At 38.1% G+C, this 14,626-nt stretch overlaps 1 protein-coding gene across 4 annotated transcripts in view; it reads right to left on the reverse strand.

Moving 5' to 3' along the window:
• Positions 1-735: 735 nt before the first annotated feature.
• The window catches only part of PCBP2 (poly(rC) binding protein 2), a 31,267-nt gene continuing 17,376 nt past the window's right edge, over positions 736-14,626 (reverse strand). Inside the window, exons 10-13 of one of the 4 annotated variants that reach the window (XR_010084474.1) lie at positions 13,792-13,847; positions 12,403-12,572; positions 6,068-6,144; positions 736-1,150 (exon numbers count right to left, since the gene is read on the reverse strand). Coding sequence is in view for 3 of the 4 variants with exons in the window: in XM_063428459.1 (XP_063284529.1) it covers positions 8,356-8,695; positions 12,403-12,572; positions 13,792-13,847 (566 nt within the window). In the remaining variant the exon portion in view is untranslated. Of the gene's footprint in view, positions 1,151-6,067; positions 6,145-7,982; positions 8,696-12,398; positions 12,573-13,791; positions 13,848-14,626 lie in introns of those variants that run through there. The other 3 variants (XM_063428460.1, XM_063428459.1, XM_063428461.1) reach the window with 3 other exon arrangements.

A 14,626-nucleotide genomic window follows, 5' to 3' on the forward strand; every position in this document is an offset into this window, starting at 1 on the left:
TGTCAGCTCACAGTGTAAGTCTCGCGAGAGCCGCACTATGACCCCGCGGCTCTCGCGAGACTTACACTGGGAGCTGACCGAGATGCTGAACGGACCGCCGCGGAGGAGGAGAGAGCCGACAGGAGCTGCAGGAGAGGTAAGCAAGATCTCTGCAGCCCCCAGTCTGTATTATGGCAATGTAAATTGCCATAATAGACATTAACTCGAGTATAAGCCGAGTTGGGTTTTTCAGCACAAAAAATGTGCTGAAAAACTCTGCTTATACGGTAATCTATTCAGTTTTACAGTTAATTTCAATGGGTGCAATATACATATGGAGCTATGTACCCAACTCAACCGTGTTGAAATATTTAGAGGGTTTTCCCTCTTCAACACACTGTATTGGCAGTTACAATAATGTATAAATCCATATGGCAATTTATATTTCCTGTAGATATTCTGACATGTGCGATAAAGTTTGTTCCTGAAATGTGTGACTCCCATAACAAATTTAATAAAATCATTGCCAACTAACAGATGTTTAGGAGAAAACGCTAATTAACAAGGTAAACCAAAAATCAGTCACTTCTCTATACAATTCACCTAAGAACCTAGAGCTCTACACTATGATTATCCCACTTCAGTGGCATAGAACATATTACCAGGTCTTCACTGTAAACTTCAAGTTTAGTAAAAAGGTTATAAGAGGACGTGCAGTTTTCTGTAGCAGACTGTGTGGAAGGGAAAGCACAAAAATCAAATTCCAGTCCGTCTTTATTTAATTGTTTTCTGAAAAAATCCTGACGTTACAGAACTAAATTGAAATGCATTTAATACCCCACTCTTTACATTTTGACCAAAAAAATAAAGTAACAGGACAAACTTTTATAAAACTAAAATCTGTATCAGCAGGTTTTAACAGCTGGAGGAAAACCAAAACAATTTAAAAATTGTCATTTTGTTAAAAAAAGAAAAAAACTGAAAAAAAAAACATTGAGTGGTCGAGTGGATGAGGGAAAGCACAAGGGAACTGAAAAGTTTGCAAACTAGTTAAAACCTGGGAAAGAAAAAAAAAGTTTGCAGGGCTATGCAGACTGACAGTGATCTATACAGGAGAGTGATGTTGGAAGATGTTTAACTGCTTCCCATGCCACCAGCTTCTGAGGAAAGCCTATAAGGAGGGGGAAAAAAAATATATAACATAAGCTTGACGAACATCAATTTCTGGCTTACATAAAAATAAATAAAACCTTCAACACATGGTAACCATTAGTAGGGAAATACAGAATAGGAATTAAAAAGATTTTAAGAGACTAAAGGTAACAGTAACCTGTTCACAAGCAGTCAGGATCATGTTGATTACACATTAAATGTCATTTTCTAATGCAAAGCATGAAAATAACCCCCAGAAATGGGAAGCAATCTTTAAATGTGAGCTGTAACAGCTCAAAAGGAACACTCCATATGGGATTTGGGTGGGGGGGGTTTAGGCACTACAAAAAAAAAAAAAAAAAAACACATTTTAGACATTTTCCCCAATAATTGTACATCTTAAAACTGCTTGCAATTATTCAATTAACTGTACCTCCCGCTCGCCTGTTACACAGAAAACAGATTTTGAGCCACAGGCACAAAGCTTTCCAGGGAGGCCACTGGTAAGAAAGGGTAAAACTAGCTCTCTGGATGTGCATGCTCATAGGTACATTGTGATTTGGGGGAGAAAGCATGTGCACATGCTGTCATCTTCTGTTAGCTCTATAGAAAAGAAAGTGAATAGAACATCTGTAGCTGTCTAACAAAGGAGGAGTTTCTGCAATGATTCATAAAAGTGACTTTATGAAATTTCTTTATTTTAATTTTTTTTAAGCTGCAAATAAAAAGGAGACAGTGCCGACACAAATGACTTCAGCAAGCTGAAGTGCTGTGTGTGCAGTGCTCTTTTAAAGCCGTGAAGGTTATGCTATAATTATGCCAGATGTCCTTGAAACCAACTTTATCAATTAATGAAGCCAACAAAACAGCCAGTTTCAGGAGCACAAACCACACACATTGATTGTGGTTCCTAAGAGCGGGAGGAAAAGGGTCTCCAGCACCAGATCAACGGCTTAAACAGGTGAATAAAATGAAAATTGATACTGTCTATTTCATAACTTAATGTATAAAGGCCTAACAAGGGAGATTTTAGAAACTAAACCAGGGTTGGCCAAGAGGAGAATACTACAAGATGCACAATGCTAAAAAGACTGAAACACAGCGAACAACTAAAGGCAGTTAGAGATGTACATTTAAAAAACGGTTATTTTAATTTTCCCTGCATCACTTCACCAAATCATTTTACACTGTGTGTAATATATATTAATATATATCTCAAATATATGAAAACATTTTCAGAGTTGTAAGTTATGCAATATGCTTTTTTTTTTTTTTTTTTTTTTTTAAAGTCTTATGTCTGCACATATCAATTAAGTTAACTTACCTTCTTTACACATTTTAGATGGCATGCACTATGTTCCAAAAATGATCAGTGGCTACAAATTCAACACGGGTCCCTTAGCATATTCAAATTCACAGGCAGGGTATCAGTTTATTCAAAATGAATTTTAAATTTTTACGCCAAATAAGCCGAACACAAATCATAGCTGACGTATAGAAATTTTTCCAAGTCTGCTGTTTTGGCATTAAGTTTGACATTCACCTTGAATTCACCCTCTAGTGAATGATACTGAAGGGCTCTAAACAATGAGGTGTTAAATCAAAAATCGCAGTCAGATCTTAAACACTTCAAACTGCAGAATACTTACCGAGCACAGACAAAACCAGCAAGGATTTAGATCAAGATTACTGAAGCTGCTTAGACATCCACTTTTAACCCCTTAAGGACACATGACATGTGTGACATGTCATGATTCCGTTTTATTCCAGACGTTTGGTCCTTAAGGGGTTAAGCAGATGTCCCAAAATAAGACTGGGGACAACAAGAGGCCAGAGGTTTTGCTACCACATTCAGTTGCAATCTACAGTAATTGCTCAGTTTAGACACAGTATAGGTCTTTTTTTCCTAGAGTAGTCTTGCTACACAAAGGGAAAGGGTAATGATGCAGTGCAAGGAACTTAACAGGACAGTTGGGTTTCCTCAAGTGATTCACCCATCATTTACAAGAGCTTTATTTGTGCTTTAAATATGGGGAATAAGGTTGGCTTTAACAAACAGGTTTACGTTTCTCTCCTAGATATACAATTTTAAAAATTCATTGTTCATGTTGACAAATTTCTAGGTTAAAGTAATTAATCTACAAATTTAGCTAATAACTTTCTGTAACTGTTCACACTTTAGTGGTGCTGATCGGTAAAATCTAACTTTTGGATTCGTGACATTTTTAGATTGTACTACAGGAGTTGAGAAATTTGTATTAAATGCACCAGTTTGTTGGTCTGTCTAGATTTCTCTTTTTAGTGCCCAACTAAATGTTCAGTTAGTCTAGTTCCAAAATCCATTTCTTCTCGCCGCATGTGGCTTGCCAGGCTGTGTTGGGGCACTCCATTGTTTAAGACCTGAATGTTTGTAGTATGACTCAACCCTTACCATACCAGCAAACAAAAATTCTAAACCTATGTGGAGCGTTTGTTTTGATCTTTAGTAGTTTAACCCCTTAAGGACCGGACTGTTTTTGCGATGTTGTACATTTGCGACCAGGCATCTTTTTGACACTTTTGTGGTGTTTGTGTTTAGCTGTAGTTTTCCGCTCTCTCATTTACGGTTCCCATACAAATTATATATTGTTTTTTTCAGGACAAAAGGGGCTTTCTTTACATACCATTATTTATATAATCTCATGTAATTTAATTTAGAAAAAATATGATGAAAAATTTAAAAAAATACATGTTTGACTTTTATGTGAAAAATCTTTTACTCATCTACAAAAGCTAGTGAAAAAAAACTGCTAAATAGATTCAAAATGTTGTCCTGAGTTTAAAAATACCCAGTGTTTACATGCTTTTTGCTATTTTTTGCATGTTATAGGGCTATAAGTACAAGTAGGATATTGCGGTTTCAAAACATACATTTTTAAAATGTATCAATAGTGACATTGTAACACTATTATCTGTCATAAATCTCTGAATACCACCCCACATGTACATATTTTTTTTTTTAAAGTAGACAATCCAAGGTATTCAATATGGGGTATGTCCAGACTTTTTTGGTAGCCACTTAGGTGCAAACACTGGCCAAAGTTAGCGTTCATATTTGTTTGTGTGTGAAAAAAGTAAAACTAAATTGAACGCTAATTTTGGCCAGTGTTTGTGACTAAGTGGCTACTAAAAAAGACTGGACATACACCATTTGCAATACAATGGGTTGTCTTCTTTTGCAAATGTCTTCCATGTAAAAATATTTGACCCATATATTTGACCCTGTAACTTTTCAAAAACGCTATAAAACCTGTACATGGGGGGGTACTGTTATACTCAGGAGACTTTGCTGAACACAAATATTAGTGTTTATAAAATTATATCAGTAAAAGTGCTGTTTGTGTGTGAAAAATTAAAAAAAAGTCACTTTCACTGACAATATCATCGCTGTGATATGATTTACTGTTTTGAATCACTAATATTTGTGTTCAGCGAAGTCTCACGAGTGAGACAGTACCCCCCATGTACAGGTTTTAGGGTGTCGTAGAACGTTACAGGGTAAAATACAGTGCTAACAAATTAAATTCTCTGGACTTTCGACCTGGGTTGGCAGGCAGGTCCCTTAAATTGCAATCAATAAAATTACTTAATTATGTAAAAAATATTACATAAATACACATGTAGAATTTAAATATATATGCATATTTATATATTTGAAGTCTACGTGTATATTTATATAATTATGTAATTTTGTATATGGACATATGTATATTCCATATTTTTATTTATATATACATAGATATATACAATTTCATTCTAAGTGTATTTTGATATAAATATATATTAATATCAAAATACAGTTAGAATAAAATTTCATATAGAATTTTTTTGTAATTTGTATTTACATTTTTTTTAATTAATTTAATTTACTTCTTATTTGTATTTTATAATTATATATACACAATATATAGTTTATATATATTATATATACACGTGTGTAATTTAATTATAAGTGTATTTTTATATTAATATATGTACATATTAATATAAAAATACACTTAGTATGACATATATATGATATATAGACGTATATTATATAGGTATAATATATGTCTATATATCATATATACACACATATATAATTATTATTTTTATTTATTAACTTTAACTTTAATATTTTTTAGGATTTTACACTTGCAGGGAGACTGCCTGTCAGCACAGACAGTCCCCCTGCAGGCAGACACATGGACTGTTGGGCGATCACATGGCCACAGGGGTCCTAATCCGCCATGGGGAGACTGTCTGGGCTGCAGACAGTCTCCCCACACTGTGACCAATGCCGATCACCGCCGGGGGAACGACGGCGATCGGGTAAGTACATTGGACCGTTAGGACGGTTCAGGACCGTCGGCAAGGCAAAAATGCCGATGACGGTCCTGAACCGTCCTCGGTCCTTAAGGGGTTTAAAAAAAAAAATGTAACTGCTGGTCTATGGCAGATAATTTTTTAGAATTCTCAGCAAAGTCAATATCAATATGGATTGAGGCAACCTGACAAAGCGGTATTGTCTCAATGTAGATTTGAATAAAGTTTGGGCCTTTAAAGGGGAATTGTCACTTTTCTGAAACACATTCTATTAAATAAAACTATCAGGACACGCATAGCAGAGGAAGAGAAATATAAACCGTTTATTTCTCTGTACGCTTTCTCTATGTTGACTGCAAAGATTGCTTATAACAAAAATATATAGCTTATAACAATGACTGACATGGGGCTACAGTGGAGGTAGAAAACACTAAGCTGGTTACCACAAAAACACCATGCTCCAGCAGAGTACACAAGTCATTGCAGCTTTATTAGTATAAATAACCATGGCATGAGGAATTGCGCCACAGGAGAGAGCCAAAGCAACTTTGTGATAACTGACCCATTGTTTTCTTTGTCTTGAGACTTTTACCTGGCCAGCAGCAGCAATTTGGTGAATGGAGTCTGATTTATCCTTTTTTATTTGTTTGCTATGATGGAGGTATACAGCTGCAGGATGAAAAAAATAAAAATAAATAGGATATCCATTTTTTTATCCCACCACAAATTTGTTCAATCGAGGGAATAAGTAAACAATTTAAAAATATCCTGAGAAGTGACAGATCCCCTATAAAAGCGTTCAAACATCTGTGGGACTGTATAGTGTTAAGATTGTACAAAAGTGTAAAAAATAAATACAATTTATGTGATAGGAATTGGGGATTGACCAATCTGAACTTTCAGGCAGATAACTTACCGATAATCTGTACATTTACCATTTTGAAAAAATAAACTTTCTATACAAGTCTGTTAACTGAACATGTTTATTTTTTGGCCAATTTTTTTGTTTTTAATTAAGGTAAATGCATAAAATGTACATGCCAGTCAGAATTTATGTTTTCAAGAATGTGTGCACTGCGTGCAGTGCGCATAGCTAATGCAGTGTGTGCAGTGCCCATAGCTAATGCAGTGTGTGCAGTGCGCATAGCTAAGGCAGTGTGTGCAGTGCGCATAGCTAAGGCAGTGTGTGCAGTGCGCATAGCTAAGGCAGTGTGTGCAGTGCGCATAGCTAAGGCAGTGTGTGCAGTGCGCATAGCTAAGGCAGTGTGTGCAGTGCGCATAGCTAAGGCAGTGTGTGCAGTGCGCATAGCTAAGGCAGTGTGTGCAGTGCGCATAGCTAAGGCAGTGTGTGCAGTGCGTATATAATGAATGCAGACTGTGTAGTTATGTAATGTGTGTAAAATAGAGGGGGGCGCTTTTTTTTTTACATTTTGTTTTAGTCCCCCCCACCCTGCTTCTTACCTGGCCAGGGAGGGGGGGATATGGTGCTCCCTGGGGGGTCCGCGGTGGTCCTGGGGGACCCAGCTACATTCTTACTTCTCTTCCCAGCAGCTCCCCATTCTAACTTTTGCGGCCTGCGTGCCACGTTAACCTGTGCCAGTGCTCTGACGTTTGCAGGACTCGCGAGAGTTTTAGTCAGGGGTACTGAAGGGAGCTGCGGGGAAGGGAAGTAAGAGTGTACTGGTCCCCCCCCCCCGGACCCTGATGGCAGCCCTGGCCTGCATAATCGACAATATCAGTATCTTTATTGGCAGGTACAGATATTGCTGAGAATACAGGATATTGGCCAGACCAATATCTGTTGATCCCCAATAGGTATACTAGTTTATGTGGGTTAGCAGGCAGAAAAATATCTACGATGAGTGATTGAGTTTCAGAAAGAACATTTTAATCACTATTACACTGCACTAAGGATTTTTGATCATAAGTAGGCAGTTTAGCTCCATCACCTCCCTCCCGACTGATACACCACAATTATATAATGTTGACACCCCCACATTATGAGCTATAAGTAATACTTCCAAGCGCTGGGAAGTGACCTTTATCTAGCCTTGGAAAACTAGGTTTTTAAATTCAGTTTTTCCACTAAGTGCCACGAGGTTACAACCTAGAGCATCATGGGAACTTTAAAGCATCTAGGGAGACCAAAATATCCATTACTAATATGGTATTTGGTCAAATCATATCCAATACCAAAATCTTTTGTTAAGCAACTTTAAATGGGGAGTCTGTCAGTGCCATAGCAAAATTTAATGTGGGAGACCAACCTGAAGGCCATGTAGGCAAAGACATCAGAGGGAGAGACATTTTCAGGAAATGATACTATTATACATTTGCAGCAGTTTCACCAACACATTGTCCATATTAAATCTATACCTACCCAAATGTGAATTTCTGGTCCACATAATTTGTGGATGACACGTTAATGAGTTTAATTTGCTGATCAAACCTACATTGTGCAAAGTGCTTTATCGTAAAGGACTTCACCCAACACTCAAAACAGCATAAATATTACAACTAGAGCCTTGTATGGTTAACAAACCAATGGCTGTTTTTATTAAAACAATACCTCACAGTAAATGCTAAACACATTTAAATTTGTTGATTTAAGCAATAAAAACACAGCTAACACTACGTGTAGGTTTACAAATAAAATGAAAAAAAAAATATGAGAGGCAGGAAGCAAGCCTCCCTTATCTGTACCAACCTCCTATGTCCCTAAGCCATCTTCAAAAGGAGGGGAAACAAAAAATATATATACTCTTCTGATATCTAGCACTAAATGAATTACAGTGGATCAACAGCATAAACAATTTAATCTGACAATTCGTTAAAATAAACTTGTATGTTCTGTCAATTATAATTCATACGACAGGCAACTCAGTAGGGAGAAAATCGCTGCTTTTCCGATTTCACTTTAGAATACATCTGGGCGGCAGAGGCAGGAACAGCAGAGGATGAGGCTGTGGACACGACATTTAGAGCCAGGAGCGGGACAGGTTTCATGTCAAGCAGATTGGAGACACAGGGGGCAGTCGAGGGATTGGGAGGTGTATCCGAGGAGGAGGAAGAGGAGGTGGAGACTGAGGTGGGTTCACCACCCCCCGCTGAGGTGGCAGCCAGCAGAGAGATGGGGGCAGAAGGGGTGGAGGGTTGAGAGATGCTGAGAAGGTCAGGGGTCGTGGCGCTCTGGGAGGAGGAGGGTTTAGCGGTTTCTAGACTGTAACAGAGGAAAAAGAAAAAAGGGAACAAAACAAAAACGGGTGGGTGGGAGGGTAGGAACAAACGGAGGCGCACAGGAGGATAACAATGGAAGCTGTGTGCAAGCAAAGTGGTACTGAGTATTCAAGTGTACTACTTACACTATATGCCAGGGGAGACTATAGCAATTTGTAAAGTTCCACATGTCTAAATGTGGACGTTCCACTGTTTTATTAAAAAGTTACTTAGAACTTTCTTGGAATTAAAGCAAATCACTCAGTACATTAAAATTAAATGCTGCCAAGCCATTATCATAAACAACCTCACTGAACAGTTTTATGATGGAATATTTAATCTTCCTGAAAATAACTTCTAACATCACAGAATAAGACAAATCAAACAGCATTTCTTCTACTCTGTTAGTTGGTTCATATTACTGGAGATATATGGCTGTGATCGCCAACATTACAGTGTGCCAGCAGCTTTTCAATCAGGTAGATCAAACCCACCAAGACTGTTTAAACAAGGTTTAAAAAATATATATATATATTTATTCTAATGTGGACCGTTACGATACACACAATAGTTAACTTAATATGCAATTCCATCTACACAATTTGTGGTCCATTGGTATTCTGCATATACAACTATGCAGCCAGCATTTCTAGATCATAGCAACTACAGCACATGTGCTGTAGTTGTGTTTAACCTCTAGTTACTACAGTGTTCTCTAAACTCTGGTTTGCTAAATGTTTCTGAACTACAACTCCCATGATTTTTTTGGCTATTTCATTCAAAGAATCAGGGGGGGTGGGGTTGTAGTTCAACATCTGGAGGGCCAGAGTTTGGACAACCCTGTTCTAGTGAATCGGCATCACACTTTGCAAGATAGGTTCAGAGAGAAAAAAAAAAGTGACCACTCAGTTCTGGGATCCGCATAGTGTGAAGCCAGTGTGTTGGCATAATGATTGGTGTCCTATTTCGGGAAAGTGCTGCCAAAGAGGGACAAATATGTAGGACGGAAGCAGCAACAAAATAGGGTTACAAAAACATGCATTCTATATATGTGATTTTACACCAGCACCCGATATGGCTGGAGACATGCTCGGCAGATTAAAGGTATTCCCTAACCAATAACAAGTGGCAGCAGTTTATAAGAGTCTGCTTAGCAAAATAAATCTGTTCACTGCAGGAAATGCAATTTAAAATGCATGCAATTTGTATGTTATTTTAGATCACTACTAAGATGATTTGGAAAGCTTACTTTCATTACAGAAATGTAAAAAGGACCACTCCCCACACACAAAGCACTTTAGCTTGCGGAAGTAGTTTATATGTCTGGGCATCTGTCAGAGCGCCATGCATCGTAAAGCCACTATTGCTCCAGCAGAGGCTTCTCAACGAAAAGATGGATTTGAGTTTTTCCCAGCAAAGACAAAGTCTGTACTGGAAAAGAGGAGAGAGCTTGCAAAGGCTGCAGGCCATTGATCTGCAGCTTTTGAGAGTTATTTTTTACAGATATACCCCCCAAAGGGGAAAAGCGGTACAAGGAGAAAATTAAAAAGCAAAAAGGTGCACTTGTGTGTTTATTGGGCATATTTAATAAATACGATTTTCCCTATGGACTGTTCCATTAAAAGTCTGTGTGAACTTGGTCATCCACATTATATGTTAATAAGTTCCAAGCAAACTCAATTCTAATCTACACTGCTGCTGGGAAGAGGGAAAACCCACATAAATATAAAATGGAAAAAAAAAGTTACCTAGTTGTTTCCTCCTCTGTGTGAGTTTATCATTTCAGAACAAAGGAAACTGCCTCTGCATATCTACTGTGCCTTCAGATGGAAGGATTCTGATACACGTTAGTTTTTGTTAAAAGGAAACTATAGTCACCAGAACTACAGCTTAATGTAGTTCCGTAGAGTATAGTCTGTCCCTCTAGGCTTTTTAACCCCTTAAGGACACATGACATGTGTGACATGTCATGATTCTTCTTTTATTCCAGAAGTTTGGTCCTTAAGGGGTTAATGCTGCCTAGTAACATCTTTTGTGGCCACTCTTCAGACAGCCACTAGAGGTGCTACCTGGGTCAGTTCTGAACTTTCTCCATAGAAATGCATTGATTAAATTTATCTCAGAAGATGCAGATTGGCCAGGGCTGCTTTTAGCTATGCCCCACCTTCTTCGCCAAGGAGACATATGGGGCAGAGCCAATGCCAGCAGACCTGCGTTGTGCTAGAAATAAGGTGCCTTTTTTTTATTTATATAAGGGGGGCAAGTTTAACACTATAGGTATGGTCTCAGAGACCATCAGATTGGTGCAGTGTGGTGTTTTGCAGTACATGCGCACTGGTCACCCATGAACGCCAAGGGGCAAGCCAGTAGGACAGACTGGCACAAAAAGGGCAAAAAAAAAAAGGCAAGCAAGATTTATACCCTTTGAGCTCTCACAGGGAAATGGAACATTAGTATTGTTAGAGATTATAGCATTGGGAATACAGGTTTGTATACATAATGCAATAGTGTTCCTTTAATGAAGATCTGTGTTACATGCTTTAAATAGTTTAGCAGATTCTGAGTGTATTCCCCATAGCAACTCAAGCACAGCTCTTAATGCGGTGACCCTACGGGAAGCCATGTGATTAAAAAAAAAAAAGAGGGGGTCGCCTACAGAAGTGTTCCCTACAAAAATTGGGTTTAGAATAAAACCCAACTGGATGGGATCTTAGCCATGCCAGTTCAGTTATTATAATGCCAATTTTAAACGACAGACTTTTTTAAAAAAAAAAAAGTAGATGCACAGTGTGGTTGTGGGCAGGGAGGAAATAAAACAAAAATCCCACTTCATTTAAAAACAAAGTTCATGCATCCAAAATCCACTGCCAGGCCTTGAGGGAGTATGGAGTACTGAATTACTGTGTTTGTTCTATAAATGTAAGCAGGACCGAATTGAGTACTTGTGCACAATGGAGCACAGTAGCATCTCATTTGAGAATTAAGTTCTAAATGGAAAACATTCACACAAATTAATGCAAAGCAGCCAGAGGCATATTTTTACTAGAACAAGGATTTTTATTTTAGTTCCTCCCCCCTCAAATAGTGTGGCTCGTGGATGCACTGCTTATGGGATAGTCAATTTATAGAACTATGCAGTTACTTTTTTTTTTAGGATTACAGCTCAGATAGTTGAGAAACAGGAAATTTAATACAACTGGGGACCAGTTGCTATAAAGCCTATGGAGATATCAGTCACTGCTAAAACGAGGTAGGCAGATAAGCCAATCTTTGTCAGACTAGCAAAAGCACAAAGGTTAGGGTTACAGTAGAAAATCATCAATATACAAAGTATTTTATTGATGAAATGTATCATGAGGTGTGATGGGAGATAGGAACACCAGAATTTTGGTTGTCATTAGTTTTCTTGGTGAATCCCATTAATTCCACCCGTTCCCTGCCTATCAATACTTTGTACATGGCCTGGGAAATATGGTAAAATAATGGTTACTAAATGAAATCACGCCGTTCTGGGTAACAATCCCTTCAGGCATAAGTGTTCTATGTATGACTTACTCTTATTAAAAAAAAATAAAAAATAGAATTTTACGTTTCTATTGAACAATAAGATTAGAACAATGTCTGCTCAAAAGAGGCTTTAAAGAAAAGCATACCACCATGACAACTAATAAAACAAGCCTTAGTTTCCCCACACTAATGTAGGGAACTTACCTGACATTGATAAGGTATTGGGCCAAGCTGATGCTGGCTGTAGATCCAGTGATAGTCACTTGTCGATCAGTAGAACCTTCCACAGGATTAGCAATTTTAATCTGTGCCCCAGACATCTGACGAATCTCGTTTATTTTAGCTCCTTGACGTCCAATGATACAACCGATCAACTAAAAGGAGAGAAAAAAAAAAAAATCAGTAGAGAGATTATAGTAGAGCTTTTATTTCATGGTGTCTTATGGGCTGAAATTTCATTTTCTCAAATTTGCATAATAATTTGCAGTGCTTACACTAACTAAATTGTTTAAAGAGTGATGACTATTTATATAGCAATATTCTACACGTCATGCATAGGGGGGTGGCCTCATCTGTTGACACAACAAAAATTACTATACGACTGAACTGCCCAGCCATCTTGTCTGCCCTCTCTAGGACATAAAAGGAATGTCATCGGTAGACATCTATGAAGTCAAACTGTCTTCGGTAAAGATCAAGGAAACCAGCAGGAAAGATAAGAGTCCATTAGAGCAACTATGTAAAGCACACTCATTTTGGAATTTGTAAGCCACAGGCTGTTAACTATACTTTTCACTATATTTGTTTTGTAGGTCACTTGCGGGGTTGCTTAGACAGACAAGGCTGATCATAGAAGATGTACTCTATTACAGAGTCAAATTCAGCTAGCATAACTGGCAATTAGATCTGCAACAGATCAGACATATGTTGCCAACATATGTCCCATCCCCTCCAATTCAGATGATATAGATATATAGCTGCTAAGGAAGCACACTAACCGTCAAGAGTGGCAATAAAACTACAAGTAGGGGGGAGGGGAGTAAGGCACAGGGTTACCCCCATCTCTAAAACAACCCCAGTGGCATCTTATACAAGCTGATCTCACAACCAGCTTGCATCTTTTAACTGTTTAATTTTACACAACACCTCACCATCCAGACAGTTTAAGGTTTTAAAAAGTTATGTGCCTGGGCAAAAAAATTCAGGGCAATTCGGGCAAGGGTAGGGTTGAGATAAGAGGACGGTTGGATTGATATAGGAGTTCGGCACGTCAGACGCATCCAAATGTCCGAAATTCATTTGAATTTCCATTCGGGCCGAACTGCACAGGTCTAGTTTTAACCAACACACTAAACTGTTATATACAATCTTTCAGTTCAACTTTGGATATCATTAAAAATTTTTTTAGACAAGTGGCTTATGAAACCTGTGTAAGCAGTTTACTTTAGCATGTTCCCACTTCTTCCAACCAAATTTACTTCAAGGTAAAACTAGTAAAGTGAATAAAGCAGTAAGGAAGGATAAGAGCCTTTGTAACAAGACGGGAGAATGAAATGTACAAAAAAAAAAATATATATATATATATATACGTACATCATTTGGAATGGTGAGTTCGTGAGAAGTGGTTTGAGCCGATGCATCAATGCCTCCTGTAAAATAACATGCTTCGATTACTGCACATCACAGAACAAAAATAAATACTTAATACAGGTCAGCTAAATCTCATACAGGGGGCAGGGGTTGGGGGAGCCATTAAATGGCAGTTATATATACCATCCTGAGAGATCGATTAGCAAGCAACAACTCCATGTACCCTTTAATGTTCATATTATGCTGTAGGACAGGAAAGGCAATATTGTTTTACCACTATTTTAAATAGAGGTGATTTGATGTCGCCATAGATCATGAGTGGTACAATTGATCTGCGATAAGGGATCTCTTAATCTGTCCAATTAAAGGGACACTATAGATTTACCAGAACAACTACAGCTTAATGTAGTTCTGTTGAGTATAGTGAGCACCTGCAGCTTTTTAGCTGTAAACAATGCCTTTTCATAGAAAATGCTGTGTTTACATTGCTCCCTAGGACACCTTCAGTGGTCAAACCTCAGATGGCCACTGGAGGCATTTCCTGTGGCGGTGCTGCATACACTCTGCATGGATACACTGAACTTTCCCCATAGAGATGCATTGACTCAAAGCATCTCTATGAGGAGATTCTGATTGGCCAAGCTTGCATTTGGCTCAGCCCCCTTGACGATCTCAGTCGATCGGATGAGATCATCAATTCTGATGATGTAAGCCAAGGAGGCGGATCAGAGGTAGGGTCAGCAGACCCAAGCTAGTAATAAGGCAAGCTTTACCTTTTAAGAGGGGCAAGGACCTAAATTGTGATTTTAACACTATAGGGGTCAGGAATACAAGTTTG

The sequence above is a fragment of the Pelobates fuscus genome, chromosome 1 (assembly GCF_036172605.1).
Source record: "Pelobates fuscus isolate aPelFus1 chromosome 1, aPelFus1.pri, whole genome shotgun sequence".
NCBI classification, from domain to species: Eukaryota; Metazoa; Chordata; class Amphibia; order Anura; family Pelobatidae; genus Pelobates; species Pelobates fuscus.